The sequence below is a fragment of the Tachypleus tridentatus genome, chromosome 1 (genome assembly GCF_004210375.1).
Source record: "Tachypleus tridentatus isolate NWPU-2018 chromosome 1, ASM421037v1, whole genome shotgun sequence".
Lineage (NCBI taxonomy): Eukaryota > Metazoa > Arthropoda > Merostomata > Xiphosura > Limulidae > Tachypleus > Tachypleus tridentatus.
Genome location: NC_134825.1, coordinates 2,294,713 through 2,313,852, shown reverse-complemented (window position 1 = coordinate 2,313,852; position 19,140 = coordinate 2,294,713). Strand labels below are relative to the sequence as shown.

At 32.1% G+C, this 19,140-nt stretch overlaps 2 protein-coding genes across 8 annotated transcripts in view; one reads left to right on the top strand and one right to left on the bottom strand.

Moving 5' to 3' along the window:
* Window positions 1–19,140, top strand: part of LOC143229231 (prolyl 4-hydroxylase subunit alpha-2-like) — a 514,682-nt gene that overhangs the window by 80,118 nt on the left and 415,424 nt on the right. The gene's annotated exons all lie outside the window — the stretch shown is intronic.
* LOC143228798 (muscle calcium channel subunit alpha-1-like) overlaps window positions 1–19,140 on the bottom strand; it is a 222,387-nt gene that overhangs the window by 20,891 nt on the left and 182,356 nt on the right. For all 7 annotated transcript variants that reach the window (XR_013015602.1, XR_013015596.1, XM_076460506.1 and 4 more), the window contains 9 exons: window positions 16,682–16,883; window positions 15,796–15,954; window positions 14,979–15,089; window positions 13,244–13,327; window positions 9,154–9,276; window positions 6,435–6,500; window positions 5,116–5,207; window positions 4,627–4,780; window positions 3,669–3,796 (listed from right to left, as the gene is read on the bottom strand). Coding sequence is in view for 5 of the 7 variants with exons in the window: in XM_076460506.1 (XP_076316621.1) it covers window positions 3,669–3,796; window positions 4,627–4,780; window positions 5,116–5,207; window positions 6,435–6,500; window positions 9,154–9,276; window positions 13,244–13,327; window positions 14,979–15,089; window positions 15,796–15,954; window positions 16,682–16,883 (1,119 nt within the window). In the remaining 2 variants the exon portion in view is untranslated. The remainder of the gene's footprint in view (window positions 1–3,668; window positions 3,797–4,626; window positions 4,781–5,115; window positions 5,208–6,434; window positions 6,501–9,153; window positions 9,277–13,243; window positions 13,328–14,978; window positions 15,090–15,795; window positions 15,955–16,681; window positions 16,884–19,140) is intronic.

Below are 19,140 nucleotides of genomic sequence, written 5' to 3'. Positions count from 1 at the left end.
ATCAACTTTACACAATATTAGTGTCTGTATTACTGTTGGGGCCAACTTAACACAGTATTACTGTCTGTATTACTGTTGGGGTCAACTTAACACAATATTAGTGTCTGTATTACTATTTGGATTAACTTAACACAATATTAGTGTCTGTATTACTGTTGAGGTCAACTTAACACAATATTAGTGTCTGTATTACTGTTGGGGTCAACTTAACACAATATTAGTGTCTGTATTACTGTTGGGGTCAACTTAACACAATATTAGTGTCTGTATTACTGTTGGGGCCAACTTAACACAATATTAGTGTCTGTATTACTGTTGGGGCCAACTTAACACAATATTAGTGTCTGTATTACTGTTGGGGCCAACTTAACACAATATTAGTGTCTGTATTACTGTTGGGGTCAACTTAACACAATATTAGTTTCACTTCAATGACAAGAGAGTATAAAACTTCTGAATACGTAATGTGAATATTTTATATATTACAGATTGACTAATTATAAAATGAATTTATATTACATTCTATCTATAGACCTGAGTTCCATATTGTTATAAAATATTTATACTCTAGACAAATATTATACAAATGCATTAAAGTAAGATTGTAAATTGAAACTGAAAGCTGGAATTCTAAGTATCTGAATAAGTAAAAAATTTATATTTTGTTTAACTGTGTTGAATAATTGTATGTTATAAGTGAAGGTTTATATATACATACATATAAGTATCAGTTTACCTTACAATCTCGTACTAAAAAGGGCTTATTGTTCTTCTTAAGATAGAATTTCCAATCTCTATATATAAATATCATATAGATCACATTAACTAACTGTATTCACCTTTTTGTAACCCAAAGCCCTGTTTTCTTTTCCAAGTTACTATTCTCTGTAGTGCTCCAACTACATATAGTAACACTGATAACACAGGACACAAATAACTCACTACATGAAAAATACTCAAGTGATTTAGGGTATTTTGATGGCTGTGATTTCAGATATGTAGTCAAAATCTGTTCATCGCATCCAGATTATGAATTATTATAATATAACAATATTTTATCAGCATGCAATTTGAAATCATATGCAATCAACTCAGTAAAACAGATTTATGGTGTGAACGTGAGTTTACTTGGACAGTTTAATGGGTAAAGGTCATACATTGTTCATAACTTCCAACAATGACTGTATTGTATTTATGTAAAATTCCAAATACTTTGTTCATTTATGCTCTTTGTTCTCAATATCATTGTTATTAATTGCACCATTTTGTTCAGGTGCTTTTCCTGAAAATCACAGAACTCTCATAAGCTCAGTTTTCTAAAATGTTTCAGAAGCCCTGCGACTGCGTATAAAAGGGTTGAGTCAGATGCTTCTCTCTCACATAGTTGGCCAGTTCACCTTGCTATGTGCATCATCACAACAAAGTCCAATCTTCTTCCTTACATCAAATCCATGAGATCAACAAATTTTACCTTTGTTTATTAAAATCATTCATACTTTAGTTCTGTAAACAGTAATTATTTTAAATGTTTAGAAAATTATTTTAAATTCTGGCTGACTCCTATTCAAGTAAAGTTTGAAATTGCAAAAATCACCCAAACAGTTTCTGCTATACTTGGGAAAAACATATTACAGTTTCATGAAGGAAAAAAACACATTATGCACAAGGTAGCTCACTATCATTATTTTGGGTTTAAAATTGGTGACCAAGGAACACATTAGGCTCCATATGACACAGTGGTTGAATCAAAAGAAAACAAGCATTTGATTTGCAGTTTCCATTATATTGTGTGAGGCAAAAAAATCATCTAACTGTCTGTTTTCTTTGTCAGACTCATGTTTTTGGATATTCATGTAAAAACACACAATATCCAGATATTGTATCTGTAATGAAACCAGTTCCTCATGGGGATGATCTTCCAGGGCCACATCCATCAGGAAAGAAGACAATGAATTGTTTTCATCCTTCTCATCTAGCAACTCTATTCCTGTGGCAGCTTAACATAAACTGCCTCTTCTGATCACACAAGAAGAGCGAGTTGATCTGGTTCAAAGTAGCATAGGGAACTTCTTGGTTTTTGTTTACAGTAATGAAATTGATGAACTTAAGGTTAAAAAGAGAGTTTAAATTTATTAAAGTTGCAATCAAAGTTTAGCTTTTCACTGCAGCATACTTTGTGTTTCTTTAGAACTGTTGATGCTACTAAACATTTTCCTCAAGAATAGAGACTTTAAATCAACTTATCTAAAGTTAGTCTAAAAGCTGTACTTTTGCACCATGGAAACACTGAGCTATTGATTCCTGTTACTTATGATGATGACATGAAAAGTACTTATTAAAGCATGCAAGTTATACATTCTTAAATGTAATTTTGAATAAATAAATAAGGTTATTACAGAAAAACTTACTTTCATGATATATACAAATAATCTGAATAAATCCATCATAACTGAAAAACAGAGGTAATCAGTAATTTTCAGTTTGATTTTTACAATCAGAAACAGTTGGACTTCTCTAGTCACAGAGTTTTTTATCCCCTGGTATATTATGCCTTGTAACATGGTTTTCTAAATGAATCATCTGCTGCAGAACAAACCCAATGATTAAAGTAAACTTTCCATATTTTAAACTTGATTATGAGAAACCCAACTTTTAGAAGAAAAGATCCCTTATTGAAATGTTGTACATACATTTTCTTCCATCTCCAAACTTTTTTTCATATTTCCTATTATAAACACTAAGTGAAAAAAAGCAATTCTTACCAATTTTATCTTTTTGGTTATTTCATCTGACAAAATATAACAATTTCTGTGATTTTTGTTTCTGTGATTTGCATTCAAATTCTAGATATTTATCATATACATAGTATTTATATCCATACAGTGATTTATTGTTATAAACTTTTGTTCAACTAAATATCATTGTTATTATGCATTGTAACAGTTTTTCTAAAGGTTAAGTGAGCATTGTCTTGAGCATTATGAAAGTCTATAGTCTACAATAGATATGAGGATCTTTGAGCAAGTTATTTCACATTTAGTTTACACAAGTGTTAGTTTAATTACAATATAGTTCTGAAAAAGACAGATTTTCCATATTAACATAAGCATTGTGTTACTCTAGATTTATCTTCAGTATAGAGCTGGTACAGTAGTTCAAGTGATCAAGAACTGTGGAATATATCATTGACAATACATATTATGATGATCCTAATTTTACCATCTTCTAGTTCAAGTAATCCTGAACTGTAGAATATACAATTAATACCACACGTCATGCTGAACACATACCACAGTCTCATAAAATGTCCCTGACCTTATCTTACTACTTAGCTAGTTGAAAATTGTCTGAACAAGTATTGACTGGATAAAAATGTTTAAATGTAAAATTTACTTCACTATCACTTCACTGGAAAATCTATTTTGAAAGGGATATTATTTCTCGACCATAAAGTATATAAAACTGAGATGAACCATCTTAGAGATGGAGAGTTACATTTATCAGCTGAGAATGTATTTTTAGAATTTTAACAAATACAGGTAATAAACCTTTGAGATGAACTCAACTTGTAACCTATTAACTAGTTACCTGTAGGAAAACTTTAGAAATGAGTTAATATCTGTAATAAGCTTTACTGTTGGGTTATTGTTAATAAGTACAATTCTTACTTTGCATCGGGATCATATTCAGACCACAATCGTACAAACTCATCTAGGTGATGAGGGCCTAGGATTGACCAATCTCGAGTCAAATAGTCAAAATTATCCATGATAACAGCAACAAAGAGATTAATGACCTGTTGATGTAATGTTCACAAAGTGTTAGTTCAGTCCTGAAGTAAAGAAACCATCAAGTTAATTCATAGTCTCCTAGAACTTCTGATATTATATCACAGAATCTCTTAAAACAATAATTTGTTTGAGGTAAAAGACAAATTATTAGGTTTACATAAAACATTTGCATTACAGAAGACATTATTTAAATAAATTGAGTAATAATTATGATTACCATTGAAAATATACTTAAGAGTTTTTCAACTGTTTAAAATTACAATTTATGTCAAAAGGTTTAGTAGGGTTTCATCTACCAGATTTAGAAAGATATACTTCTTGTCTTAACAAAGCACTTTATACTAGACTTATAGAGAAAGTCTCTTCCTTGTCTCCATGTAGCACAGCTTATGTTATTTTCTACAGTCTGACACTATGTAGTAAACCTTGTGTTATTTTCTACAGTCTGACACTATGTAGTAAACCTTGTGTTATTTTCTAGTTTGACTCTAGTAAACCTCATATTATTTTCTACAGTCTGACTGTAGCAAACCTTGTATTAGTTTCTACAGTTTGGCTCCATCTAGTAAACCTTGTATTATTTTTTACAGTCTGACTTCATGTGGTAAACTCTGTGTTAGTCTCTACAGTCTGACTCTATGTAGCACAGCTCGTGTTATTTTCTACAGTAATAAACCTCACATTAGAGTGCAATTCCATTCAATAAACCAGATCTATAGTCTCGTGATATCTATTTATTAAATTATGTTTATTGAAATAAGAAGTGACCAATCTTAATTTTAATAACGTTTAAAGATTTTGGTTTTTATTTCAAATCAAATCATACAAAACTTACCAAAAAGGAACAGAGTATGTAGAAACTGATGAAATAAGGCAAAGCAAAGTTATTCCCACAGTTCCCAGGGGTTTCAGATCGAGGGTCACACATCACTGTCGGCTGATTGGAACATGCTAACATTACTTCTTGCCAGGCTTCACCTGTGGCACACCTGGAAACACAAATTAAACACTACATGTTTTTTGAAGACATTGGAAATCCTACTTTATACAATGTTATAGATATAATAACATATTACTACTGTACATAATTCAATCACTTGACACCAATATTGCTTCATGTAACTCAACCTGTTCAAGGTATTACTAATACATATAACTCAATCTCTTGAAGCTATTACGGCTAGATATCACTAATCCTGAAACTATTACTATTAGAAATCATTCAGTTTCTCATTTACTTAGAAACCATGAATGTCCAACCTGAAGAGTACTAGAAACCATAAATACTCAACCTGAAGAGTACTAGAAACCATGAATACTCAACCTGAAGAGTACTAAGACTGCCTGAGGAAATGTTTGGAAATTTGTGTTTCTGTGAATAGCAGTTGAATCATCAAGGGCAATCTTCCCAAAAACCTAAAAATAAACAAAGTTTTTTATTAGAGTCGACTTTACACTGCAAGAGAACTTCAGTAATGATAATAAACACAGAATCTTATAAACCTAAAATAAACAAAGTTTTTTATTAGAGTCGACTTTACACTGTAAAAGAACTTCAGTAATGATAATAAACACAGAATCTTATAAACCTAAAATAAACAAAGTTTTGTATTAGAGTCGACTTTACACTGCAAGAGAACTTCAGTAATGATAATAAACACAGAATCTTATAAACCTAAAAATAAACATAGTTTTTGTATTAGAGTCGACTTTACACTGCAAGAGAACTTCAGTAATGATAATAAACACAGAATCTTATAAACCTAAAATACACAAAGTTTTGTATCAGAGTCAACTTTACACTGCAAGAGAACTTCAGTAATGATAATAAACACAGAATCTTATAAACCTAAAATAAACAAAGTTTTTTATTAGAGTCAACTTTACACTGTAAGAGAACTTCAGTAATGATAATAAACACAGAATCTTATAAACCTAAAATAAACAAAGTTTTTTATTAGAGTCGACTTTACACTGCAAGAGAACTTCAGTAATGATAATAAACACAGAATCTTATAAACCTAACATAGTATTTTATAAACTTAAACATGCATAGAACCTCATATCTTTGTAATGTAGCAATAACATAGAACCTCACATTCTCACAATGTCGTAATAACAAGAATAGTACCTGATATTCTTAATAAACATAGAACTTATATATCTAAACAACATAAATTGTAAACCAACATAGAACCTCGCATCCTTGTAATGTTGTGATAATATACACAGAACATTATATCCTAAAAAAACAGAGAACCTCATATCCTCATTATGTTGTGATCACAAACATGGAACCTTATATCATGAAAAGGACATACAATCTAACATCGTAAATAAATATATAACCTTATACTTTAAACAAACTAAACTTTCATTCAACTCTTCATTTAAAAATGGAAGAACAACACATACAAATCTAATTTAGCCACACATATTAATGGTATCAAATCCTCACACATTCACAAATACTGACTTTAATGTTTAAAACCAAATGTGAAATGACAAAATAAGTAAAATAGTTTTATTATACTACCCATAAATAAATCTACTTTATTGAGAAAAATGCATAAAGAAATACAGGTCGAACACATGGTAGATTAAGTGAGCTTTTCACAAAAAGAATACTTTACAAAATCTTACCTGCATTCCAATCACAGCATAGATGAAGAACAACATAACAATAAGCAGGGCAACGTAAGGAAGAGCCTGGTTATTAAAAAACAAAGTCACTGACATATATGGTTGATATGGAAGTCTGATGTAATATCAGTGATATTCATATCATTAGCACTAACCTATAAGAAACATGAAACCCACTCACGCCATAAAACTAACATTTACAGATAAATTTATATCTTTACACCAATAAAAGTAATCAACATCTGTAAGGTACCTACAATAATAGTCTAATCTTTATCTTATAACAGCAATGTTTGCTAATATTTGCATATCTTTTAAGAACTTAAAACATTATCTTACAACAATAATGTTCGATAATAATCATGAAACAATACAAAAATTAAAATGTTATCCTTAAATAAATATGTTCAGGATAGTCATGTGTCACTACCAAACACAAAATCTTATGTTCAGGATAGTCATGTATCACTACCAAACACAAAATCTTATGTTCAGGATAGTCATGTATCACTACCAAACACAAAATCTTATGTTCAGGATAGTCATGTGTCACTACCAAACACAAAATCTTATGTTCAGGATAGTCATGTGTCACTACCAAACACAAAATCTTATGTTCAGGATAGTCATGTATCACTACCAAATACAAAATCTTACGTTCAGGATAGTCATGTATCACTACCAAACACAAAATCTTATGTTCAGGATAGTCATGTATCACCACCAAACACAAAATCTTATCTTGCAACAACAACATATGCTAACTGTTGTCGATAGCTATATATATATCTATGCAACAAATCCAAAACCATCAAAATGCCTCTTTAATTACAGCTGACAGGAGTAAAATAACATGAGTAATTTAATACTTTTATATATCCAAACATACTTTATGGTAACAGTTAATATTTCAGAAATAAAATTCTTCACATTCACAACTATAATTTCAAACTCTCCATATTCTTACACTTCTTTATAAAAAGGAATTATGAAATCACTCTTCTAGAATACGTAAAATACTCATTCAAATTAACAGCATGGCTGTTTTGTTATAAGAATCTGCTGAGAAGGTTTACACAGTTTTATTAAACATGTCATATATAAGATATAGGGTTCTTACCTTTCTCTGAATTAGTATTTTGTATGGCATATAGATATACCATACTTCAATGTTAAAACCTGCATAAATAGATTGTAGTACCACATCATATGACATCTGAACAGAATGTAGCATCACATCAAGACACACATAACTAAATTTAGTAGAATGTAAATAAACACCAAGCAGACTACAGGTCAAGACTCATCACAGCAGATTGTAGTGTCTTGCCAAAACAAAAAAAAAAAAAATTTTAGTAAATGATCATGTAAATTGTAGTATCATGTCAAATGCCATCTGAAAAGGTTGTAGTATCATGTCGAATGTCACCTAGACAGATTATAGTATTGTGTCAAATGCCACATGAACAGATTGTAGTATTGTGTCGAATGTTACCTGAGACAAATATAGTATCATATCAAATGCCACCTGAATAGGTTGAAGTACTGTGTAGGCCTAGAGTAGGGTAAACACTCACCTGGATAGACTTGAGGAACACCCAGAGCAGTGTAATAACTCATCTGGATACACCTGATGAAGGTCCAGAGCATTGTATAAACTTGACTGGATACACCTGAAGAAGGTCCAGAGCAGTGTAAGAACTCACCTGGATAGGCTTCATGTTAGTCCAGAGCAGTGTAAAAAGTCACCTGAAGAGCTTTCAGAAACATCCAGAGCAGTGTAAGAACTCATCTGGATAAAAATGAGGAAGGTCCAGAGCACTGTAAGAACTCACCTGGATAGACTTGATGAAGGTCCAGAGTAGTGTTAAGTTTACCTCAACAGACTTAGTGAAATTCCAGAATAGTGTAAAAACTCACCTGGATAGACTTGATGAAGGTCCAGAGTAGTGTTAAGTTTACCTCAACAGACTTAGTGAAATTCCAGAGTAGTGTAAAAACTCACCTGGATAGACTTGATGAAGGTCCAGAGTAGTGTCAAGCTTACCTCAACAGACTTAGTGAAATTCCAGAGTAGTGTAAAAACTCACCTGGATAGATCTGATGAAAGTCCAGAGTAGTGTTAAGCTTACCTCAAAAGATTTAGTGAAATTCCAGAGTAGTGTAAAAACTCACCTGGATAGATTTGATGAAGGTCCAGAGTAGTGTTAAGTTTACCTCAACAGACTTAGTGAAATTCCAGAGTAGTGTAAAAACTCACCTGGATAGATCTGATGAAAGTCCAGAGTAGTGTTAAGCTTACCTCAACAGATTTAGTGAAATTCCAGAGTAGTGTAAAAACACACCTGAATAGATCTGATGAAGGTCAGAGTAGTGTAAAAACTCACCTGGATAGATTTGATGAAGGTCCAGAGTAGTGTTAAGTTTACCTCAACAGACTTAGTGAAATTCCAGAATAGTGTAAAAACTCACCTGGATAGATTTGATGAAGGTCCAGAGTAGTGTTAAGTTTACCTCAACAGACTTAGTGAAATTCCAGAGTAGTGTAAAAACTCACCTGAATAGATCTGATGAAGGTCAGAGATATCACCTGGATAGATTTGAGGAAGGTCCAGAGTAGTGTAAAAACTCACCTGGATAGATTTGATGAAGGTCCAGAGTAGTGTAAAAACTCACCTGGATAGATTTGATGAAGGTCCAGAGTAGTGTAAAAACTCACCTGGATAGATTTGATGAAGGTCCAGAGTAGTGTTTTAATTCCTTCTCCTCTACTCAGTAGTTTTACAAGTCGCATCACTCGGAATAAACGGAAAAAGTTGATACTAATAATAGTTGTACCAGGCTGTAATATAATTATATTCTATTATTAATTACTTATGTGCATTATTAAAATGTATACAGATTTAGTATGATTGGTAGAAGTTATTTATTAACAATACAAACAATATTAAATGTAAAATTTATAGCTTATTTAATTTAGTTGAATCTATTAAATGTTTTTGAAAATAATTTGTCTTTAAATTCACCAAAGCAAACAATACAAAAACCAAACGTTAAAGTTATGAATTCTTAATATAAATTACCTTACACAAGTCAGCTCCTTGTTTTGAGTAGTTTTAATAAATATGTCATTTTATCTAGACACTCTCAAGATCTGTATTGTTGTTGATTATGAAGGAAATTTTACTTAACATGATGGAAGAGGCTTTATAACATCTGAAACTTGCTTTAAGTGTAGGAAAAGGTTTATCCACAGTGAGTTAGGTTATGATATGTCATCAAAATTAATCAGTTTCATGGTTAGTTAAATGAATTATCAGTGATAAGTCAGTTTATCTGTTATTATTAACTAGTTAATTGAATTAATTCTGTGATGTAGACACTGAGTATTTCTTAAAGAAAGAAATGGAGACTAACCAGTAATGGAATTTTTGTTAGAAGTAGTTTATTTGTGTAGTTAGGCCTATTGATCAACTTTGATTATGCTAAATGTGGAACTTCAAGTTGAAGAAAATAATATAAAATGTTTGGTATTTTTTATTAAACAGTATCAAAACACATGTCAAACAACAGTATCCATGTTAAGTTACAAACGTTTTCTGAGTAAGAAAAACAAGGTGAAAGAATAACACTGCTCTAATATAAAATGTGATCACAGAATTTGTTTTCTCTTTTAATATTTGTTGTGTCTCCTCTGGCTTTAGTAAATGTTTTACATCACAAGGGACTGAATGTAAGTAACTGTGAGTTCATGACATAGTTTGTTTGATCCTGTCTGTTTGACATCACAAGAGGCTGAATGTAAGTAATTGTGAGTTCATGACATAGTTTGTTTGATCCTGTCTGTTTGACATCACAAGGGGCTGAATGTAAGTAATTGTAAGTTCATGACATAGTTTGTTTGATCCTGTCCCTTTGATGATAGTCCTTCACCTGAATCAATGAAATAAAACCTATGATGTCTTTTCAGTATGTGTATAGTGAAGTTTCCATTGAATGTATGAATATAAATAAGCTTTTTAACCCTGTCACATGGATAAGTCATTCCAAAATGTGCACTTTTCAGCTCCAATGATGTAATCCCTAACTGTTGGCTTTAAACAGGACTCAAGTATCTTGATGCACTTGTTGGCTTTGATAGGGTCTTTAACAAAATGTAGGCATTGCACTGCCTGGCTGGAGATGCTTTACCACATCACTTGGTTCCGTAGATGCTTCACAGTTGAAAGATGCTAGATAAAACTTCGTATCAACATCATCACACAAAGTACTTCCATTCACACCCATGTAAACTGAACTTTGATTCATCTTAGCAGGTCACATTGTTTCTCTCTAGCCTCATGTTTCTCATCTTATTGGTGAGGAAGAATTTTAGCTTGGTCACCTTGCTTTGGGATTACATGAACACAGAGAAGATTAAACAGTGCACACAGTGGCCCTGAAGTTTCCTGGTTATGAACAACAATCAAAGATTCTGCAGGATCTTGTGTTTCAAAACACAATAATATTGTAGAATTCTTCTTTGTACCTCTTCTCTTCTAGTGCTCTACAAAACTAAACTAATTTTTCTATATATCTGAACCTACTGAAATCTTCTAGCAAGCTGCTTTGTACAAAATCCTCCTTTGATCAAAGAATCAATGACTATTTTTTATTTTTTCCACTGGAGTTAACTTCCAACTCTTAGCCATGGTAGCATCATACACTCATTATAGTAAGTAAGCTTCTGAATTGCTTCTCAGTAAGAATCTCTATTCATAGCCAAAAAATGGCTCATGCAAAACCCAGAGAGCTTGGTGCAACAATGAAACAGCACTGCACTATGCACAACACATATGTGCACCTACAATAATTATAGCCTCAAGACAAACGTTGATTCAGAAGTGTTTAAAAATTGATTGATGCAGTAAATATTTAAACTACTGTAACACTTACAAAAGAACTGAGAACAAAAGACAAGTTGATGGAATAGAAGATAAAAATGTATCTCAGGGCAGCTGGTATGTGTATTAACACTTTCATTGATAAAGCAGAGAACAACATTTCAACCTTCTTAGATCATCTTCAGGTTAATGGTTATCCTAAGATACATTTTTACTTCATGTAGGTTTCTCATCATCATGAAGAGAAGATAGTGGAATCTATATGGAAAGTAATGAATTGTTAGAAAAACAGAGTTGAAGAATTATTAATATTTACCAATTCAATGATACAAATATCAATCTTAACTGCAAGTGTAATAACCAAGTCATTCACACCTCCTCCATCTACATTCACTCAAATCTTTCAACTTAAAATACCACTGACTATGTGATATGGGAAATATAACGTCTATAATGACAACTGTTGTGACATCTGTAATTATGTCTACACACACTATTATCTCAAGTGACAGAATTCAGCAGTCCAGTTGAACAGCATCACCCAACTCACAGCCTATAATACTACACGGTGTTTGGAAAGTCACTGTGCAGTTTTGTAATCAATATTTGATTCAGTCTATTTCAAGCCAGCAACTGATAGCGGTGTTTAGAAACAAAATAAGAAGGATCCAAGTCTGTATTGATGCCAACAGGGGTCACTTTCAACATTGTTTATAATTGTTATTCATATTTACCTCCTGTATTGTATATTGAAACATGTCTGTTAATAAATATATAAGTGCACAGTGACTTTCCGAACATCCTGTACAATGGAAAGACATATCTGGCACAGTTTGGAATAAACTTTAAAGTGAATAGACATAGTGGTTAACAGCAAGCCAATCATCTTGCTACACGTTTGAAAGTATCAGCTTCTTTCCCATATTTGACAAGGTAGCCACAAATGAACCATAATTTTTATAACTCTATATTGGAAGATTATTTACTGCTGTTAAAGCTAATTATTTTGAATTGAAAGCAAAACAAATTGTTTACTGTTTGCTATTCCATAAATGTACTTTGAAAATTATTCAGTTGTTTTCTTGGTTTGTTTTGAATTAAGCACAAAACTATGCAATGGTCTACCTGTGCTCTGCCCATCACAAGTATCAACACCCAGTTTCTAGCGATGTGAGTCCGTAGACATATCACTATGCCACTGGAGGACTTTTTTGCTTGGTACTCTACTGTAAGGTATTTTGCATTTTTATTAGGCAATACTGTTAACCAATTCTGTCATACCTGATAACTTAGCACAGTCGAAATATTATAAGTGTCACAGATGGCATAACAGATCAGAAAAATCCTCATATTCTATATGACATACTTAATGGCATTCTAGTTAGCAGACGTCAAGAGCTGATTTGACCCCAAGCATTTCAGATTATAGATATTATATCCTGGCATGAACGTCCTTTGATACATCTCTAACTGTTTGTTCAATCTTTGTGTTATAATATTTTTTTCTATTTAATTGTTCACCTTTTGTTGCCACTTCTAATTTTGTTGAGTTAATTCACTGACTATTTCTAATGGATAGTTATTGTGAGGTCTCTATTACAGGTATAGAATGTATTGGTCTAGAATGATTATTTTTTTAAGTTTGTTTCTTAACAGTCTTGTGTTAATTTTAAGGTCAAGCTACAAATGTAATGATTTTAGTTTTGCATTTTTTGCATGAAATTTCATGTGAAAAACTGTTATCATTTGACATGAAATACTAACATAAAACGTTTATACATGGGTTTATATTTCTTTTAGTTATTAAATTACCACTAAAATTTATATTTAGTCCATAAAATCAGTTCTTTAATTTTACACACTATTTATTTTTACTTTATTTCTTACCAAAGTTTATAAAAAGAATAAAGAAAGTAAACTCTTTACATTAGCTTCAGAGTACACAATATCGATGTAGCTGCCAAGCACAATGACGAAATCAAACACATTCCAGGCATCACCAAAGTAGTTCTAAAAAAGGTAGAAACCAAGAGAATAAGCAAATACTTTTGCAACTTCTAATCATAGTTTATATTATAACATCATGGAATATTAAAGAAATTATGTAAGAATTTTTTTTTTTACCTTACATATTTCGTTTAGAATCTTGTTAACCAAAAACAACAACACATGCTTATTTATTTATTTAACTTACAATCCTGGTAAATATATCTACTAACTACAAAAGAAAACTGTTAATATGCACTTTTTATTAAAAACAAGAATATCAAAGGACATGCTCACAGGTATCGTTTGTGTGTGTAGGGTTTTGTATTAATTAATAATAAAAAACTTTAGTTATATATCTATACATGTTATGTTTGTGTATACATTTATAATATCAAATCTTAGTTATGTATGTATACATGTTATGTTTGTGTATAAATTTATAATATCAAATCTTAGTTATGTATGTATACATGTTATGTTTGTGTATAAATGTATAACACCAAATCTTAGTTATGTATGTATACATGTTATGTTTGTGTATAAATGTATAACACCAAATCTTAGTTATGTATGTATACATGTTATGTTTGTGTATAAATTTATAACACCAAATCTTAATTGTATTAATAAAATACACTTGATTCTTCCATTTTCTTTTATATACTCAAAAATTACAAGATTTATAGTGAAGAAGAAATGAAGCATGACCTCTTCAAGATATAAATTAAGTTCTCTAGATAGCACAGCCAAATGTGGTTCATAGGCTTGAGATGTCATTTTTATGGTAAATCTTCTCCGCTAAGGAGAAACTGAGGTAGAATGAAACATGTTCAGAAGGTCAGTCAGACATGAAGTGTATAGAAGTAGATTTTGAGGTAGCCCAATCTTGAATCGGGCATTAGATTTCGTATCCCTGACTCCAAAAGGACATGGGAGATCATGTTTTAAACTGTTTGTACCCACACCTGCAAGCTAGTGAAACCATTCATGGCACACATTCTCAAGTACCACAGGTATATATCTAAAAAAGCTTTTTTCTGGTACAAATCCTTACTGTGGTAATGAAGGAACTTCACTGGTAAATTGAGTCTTCTGTGAATATAAGAGGGAGGCTTTGAACCCTGCAGCTGAGCTCAAGAACTTCATACTACACATATATACCTTCCATGCTTGGGAATTTGTTCTAAAACTCCTTTTGTATTTTTAGAGTTAAAGTAACGAAACTTACAAGGTGGACTCAAAGTTGTCATTATCTATATCACTCTAACAAAGGGGTTATAATTCGTTTGAAAAATAACACAGGCAAGATGAAGGTCCAGTAGTACTTTTAGAGGTTGCTGAGCTTAAACCTGGCGTCAAACTGTGTGTTCCTAATGCCCCTTGAAATTCTGGATAAGCCATTTTAGACATTGTGTTCAAACACCCATTTACAACGTAGCAGTAGCAATTGTAGTACATGTGCTAAGCGTTATTGGTAAGACAGTTAACCAGTTTCTCTTAGGTACAGACTAATCTAGAGATAATTACAGATATAAATATAATTCTGGTATATTAGTACCTCTGTTAATTATGGGGTTAGGGGCTTTAACCCTCAAAGTCAATTTTGGGTATTTCATACTTGTGAATACAATAGTTGGATTTTAATAATCTAAATCTTAGTTATGTAACTCACCTTGAATCCAAATGCCATGACCTTCAAAAGAAACTCAAGGGCAAATACTGCTGTGAAAATCTGGTTCAAGACATCCAAGGCAACAGTATAGTTTTGAGGTTGGTTGTGATACTGTGGAAGAAAAACAAATTTAGTTATCAAAGATCTAAAGACATGAAAACAGAGACGATCTGACAGCAATTGCATATAGGAGACAAATATAAAAGTTATATGTACCTTCTTGGAAAACAATCCCAATAAAATACATTTCTATAAATTACTGTGTATTCTATAGGTGTTGATAATAATATACTAAAACCTACATTATAGTCAGGGACAGCACAGTCACTATAATATCCCAATGCCCAGATTCATAGTTAGAAACAGCACATACACTATAATGTACCAACACCTAGATATATAGTTAGGGACACTATGTTCATTATAATGTACCAACATCTACATCCAGAGTAAGGGAGAGTATGTTCACTGTAATGTACTAACACCTACATTCATAGTTAAGGACAGAGTGTTCACTATAATTTACCAACATCTACATTCATAGTTAAGGACAGCATGTTCAGTATAATGTACTAACATTTACATTCATAGTTAAGGACAGCATGTTCAGTATAATGTATGAACATCTACATTCATAGTTAGGAACAGCACATTCACTATGATGTACCAACATATACGTACATAGTTAGGGACAGTATGTTCACTGTAATGCATCAACACCCAAATTCATAGTTATGGGCATTATGTTCAACATGATGTACCAACACCTATATTCATATTTAGGGATATTGTGTTCACTGTAACATACAACACCTACCTTCATGGCTAGGGACAGTGTGTTCACCATAATGCAGATAAAGATGGCATATTCAAAGTACTGAGAAGTGACAAACCACCAAATTCTGTATTGGACACGATGCTTGGGTATAAAACGCCTTACTGGTCTAGCTTTCAAAGCAAATTCTATACAGTTCCGCTGTAAACAAGAAATAAATTAATTTCCTACCAGTTTCTACCAATAAGTAAGTAAGTATCTTTAGGCTATACACAGAACATGTGGAATAGATCACAACTTGTTGTTACTAAACATCAAGCTCAGTGATACAACATTTCAGATTTTCAATTCTTCTTATATCTTAGAAAGTTATCCCTAGTGTTATACTGTGTTAAGACATTTTTGTAATTGATAACACCTGAATGCTGTTGAGTTGTCAATAGTGCCAGCACCCCATTATCATGTTTTATGATGTTCAGTGTTATAATGCATAAAAGAATGTGAATAACAACAGCTGAACACTAATGATTGTTTATTTTGAATTTTCATGGAAAGCTACACAAAGGCTATTTGTACTAGCTTTCATAATTTAGCACTGCAAGACTAGAGAAAAGGCAGCAAGTCAGCACCAGTGACCAACAACTCTTGGGCTACTCATTAAACAATGAATAGTGGGATTTATCATCACTTTATAATACCCCCACAGCTGAAAGAGTGTGGATATTTGTTGTGATGAGGAGTTTAATCTGCAATCCTAATATTACGAGTGGAACATCCTCACCACTTTGCCAAATACTAGCAAAGAAAGAGAAAAGTCGAGTTTTAGAAAAGATCAGTTGATCACTAATGAAGAAAATGCAGAGTCCTATGTTAACCAAGAAAAGTAACTACCATCTAATCTCTAGTGAGACATTATTTAATGCATTACCTGGTTTTTATCCAACTCACAGTTCTTATATTCCTGTTCTCCTTCATTCTGAAATGTCACAATAACAAAGCCCACAAAGATGTTCACCATGAAGAAAGCTATAATGATTATATATACAATAAAGAAAACAGCTACCATGGGTCGAAAATCATGAATTGGTCCTCCATCTTCTGTATTTGAGTCAATAGCCACGTACAATAACCTGTGAACAAAAAATAAATACAAGGGTCAGGAAACATTTCTAAAAGACAACTAATGATTATTTTCTCTCTTTCTTGATATGCAAATATGTGATGTAAAAGGACTATAATCATAGACAAATACAGAGTGTAGAAGGACTCTATTGATATACAGATATATGGTGTAGATGGATTCTAAGAATATACAGACATAATGTAGAAGGACTATATATAAAGAATATACATCAAAATACAGTCCTTCTGCATTATATGTCTAGATATCAAGAAAAAGTCCTTCTACATTATGTGTCTAGATATCAATATACAGTCCTTCTACATTATATGTCTAGATATCAATATGCAGTCCTTCTACATTATATGTCTAGATATCCAGTCCTTCTGCATTATATGTCTAGATATCAATATACATTATATGTCTAGATATCAATATACAGTACTACATTATATGTCTAGATATCAATATGCAGTCCTTCTACATTATATGTCTAGATATCAATATACAGTCCTTCTACATTATATGTCTAGATATCAATATACAGTCCTTCTACATTATATGTCTAGTACATTATATGTCTTCATATCAAAATACAGTCCTTCTACATTATATGTCTAGATATCAATATACAGTCCTTCTACATTATATGTCTAGATATCAATATACAGTCCTTCTACATTATATGTCTAGATATCAATATGCAGTCCTTCTACATTATATGTCTAGATATCAATATGCAGTCCTTCTGCATTATATGTCTAGATATCAATATACAGTCCTTCTACATTATATGTCTAGATATCAATATACAGTACTACATTATATGTCTAGATATCAATATGCAGTCCTTCTACATTATATGTCTAGATATCAATATACAGTCCTTCTACATTATATGTCTAGATATCAATATACAGTCCTTCTACATTATATGTCTAGATATCAATATACAGTCCTACATTATATGTCTTCATATCAAAATACAGTCCTTCTACATTATATGTCTAGATATCAATATACAGTCCTTCTACATTATATGTCTAGATATCAATATACAGTCCTACATTATATGTCTTCATATCAAAATACAGTCCTTATACATTATATGTCTAGATATCAAGAAAACGTCCTTCTACATTATGTGTCTAGATATCAATATACAGTCCTACATTATATGTCTACATATCAATATGCAGTCCTTCTACATTATATGTCTAGATATAAATATACAGGCCTACATTATATGTCTACATATCAATATGCAGTCCTTCTATCAGGTCATCCTTTAAGTAATGTTCGATTTTCGATTCAGAAAAAGAGAAAGGATTTCAAACGTTTTTAACGTTATTTAATCAATAATGTATGTTTCATTATTATTAATTACTTCCTATCAACGATTCACAAGCTTCTGAATGTCACATTTATATAAAATTCTTCGAGTTTGTAGGAAAATAATGTAGAGAAGGTAGTTTTGACATCTTCATGTGTTCCAAGTTCTTTTCCATCAAGATAGTTCTGCAAACTTCAATACAGATGATAATCAGATGGGCAAGGTCTGCAGAATAAGGAAGATGTGGAAGTTTTTCCCAGTCTAGTTCTTCAATCTTCACAGATGTAATTCTTGCTATATGGAGCCGTGCATTATTCTGATGTAACACAACACCTTTACAATTGATCAAAGCAGGGGTCTTTTCCTTCAGTGCAACATTCAAGCACTCTAACTGTTCACAATAGAAGTCTGATGTAATCATTACATTGAGTGACAGCAACTCAAAGTGGATCACACCAACAATATCCCACCAAATGTTTAACAGGGCCTTCCCAGGGTGGTGGTCCATTTTGAATTGTGTTTTAGCCAGTTTACCTGCACTGAGCTATTATCTGCAGCACTTATTTTTATAATGTATCCATTTTTCATCTTCAGTCACTAGCCTGTCCAAAAAAGGTGAGTTAATTCATGAAAGTGCAGAGAAGTACAAATGTCCACTCTTTCTCTAAGGTTGGCTTCTGTCTAATCACCCATTTTCCAATTTTGACACCTTTCCAAGCTGTTGCAGATCACAGTGAACTGTTGAATGGGTTGAATTAAGCTTCTGTGCTGGTTCTTCAACTGTTACAGCACAATCTTCATCAAGTGTAACCAGCAGCAAGTCATCATTAAACTCAACAGGATGACCTGAATGTGGCGCATCACTTAAGCTGTAGTCACCTGATCTGAACTTCTGAAACCACCTACGACATTTTCTTTCATTGAGAGAGACTGC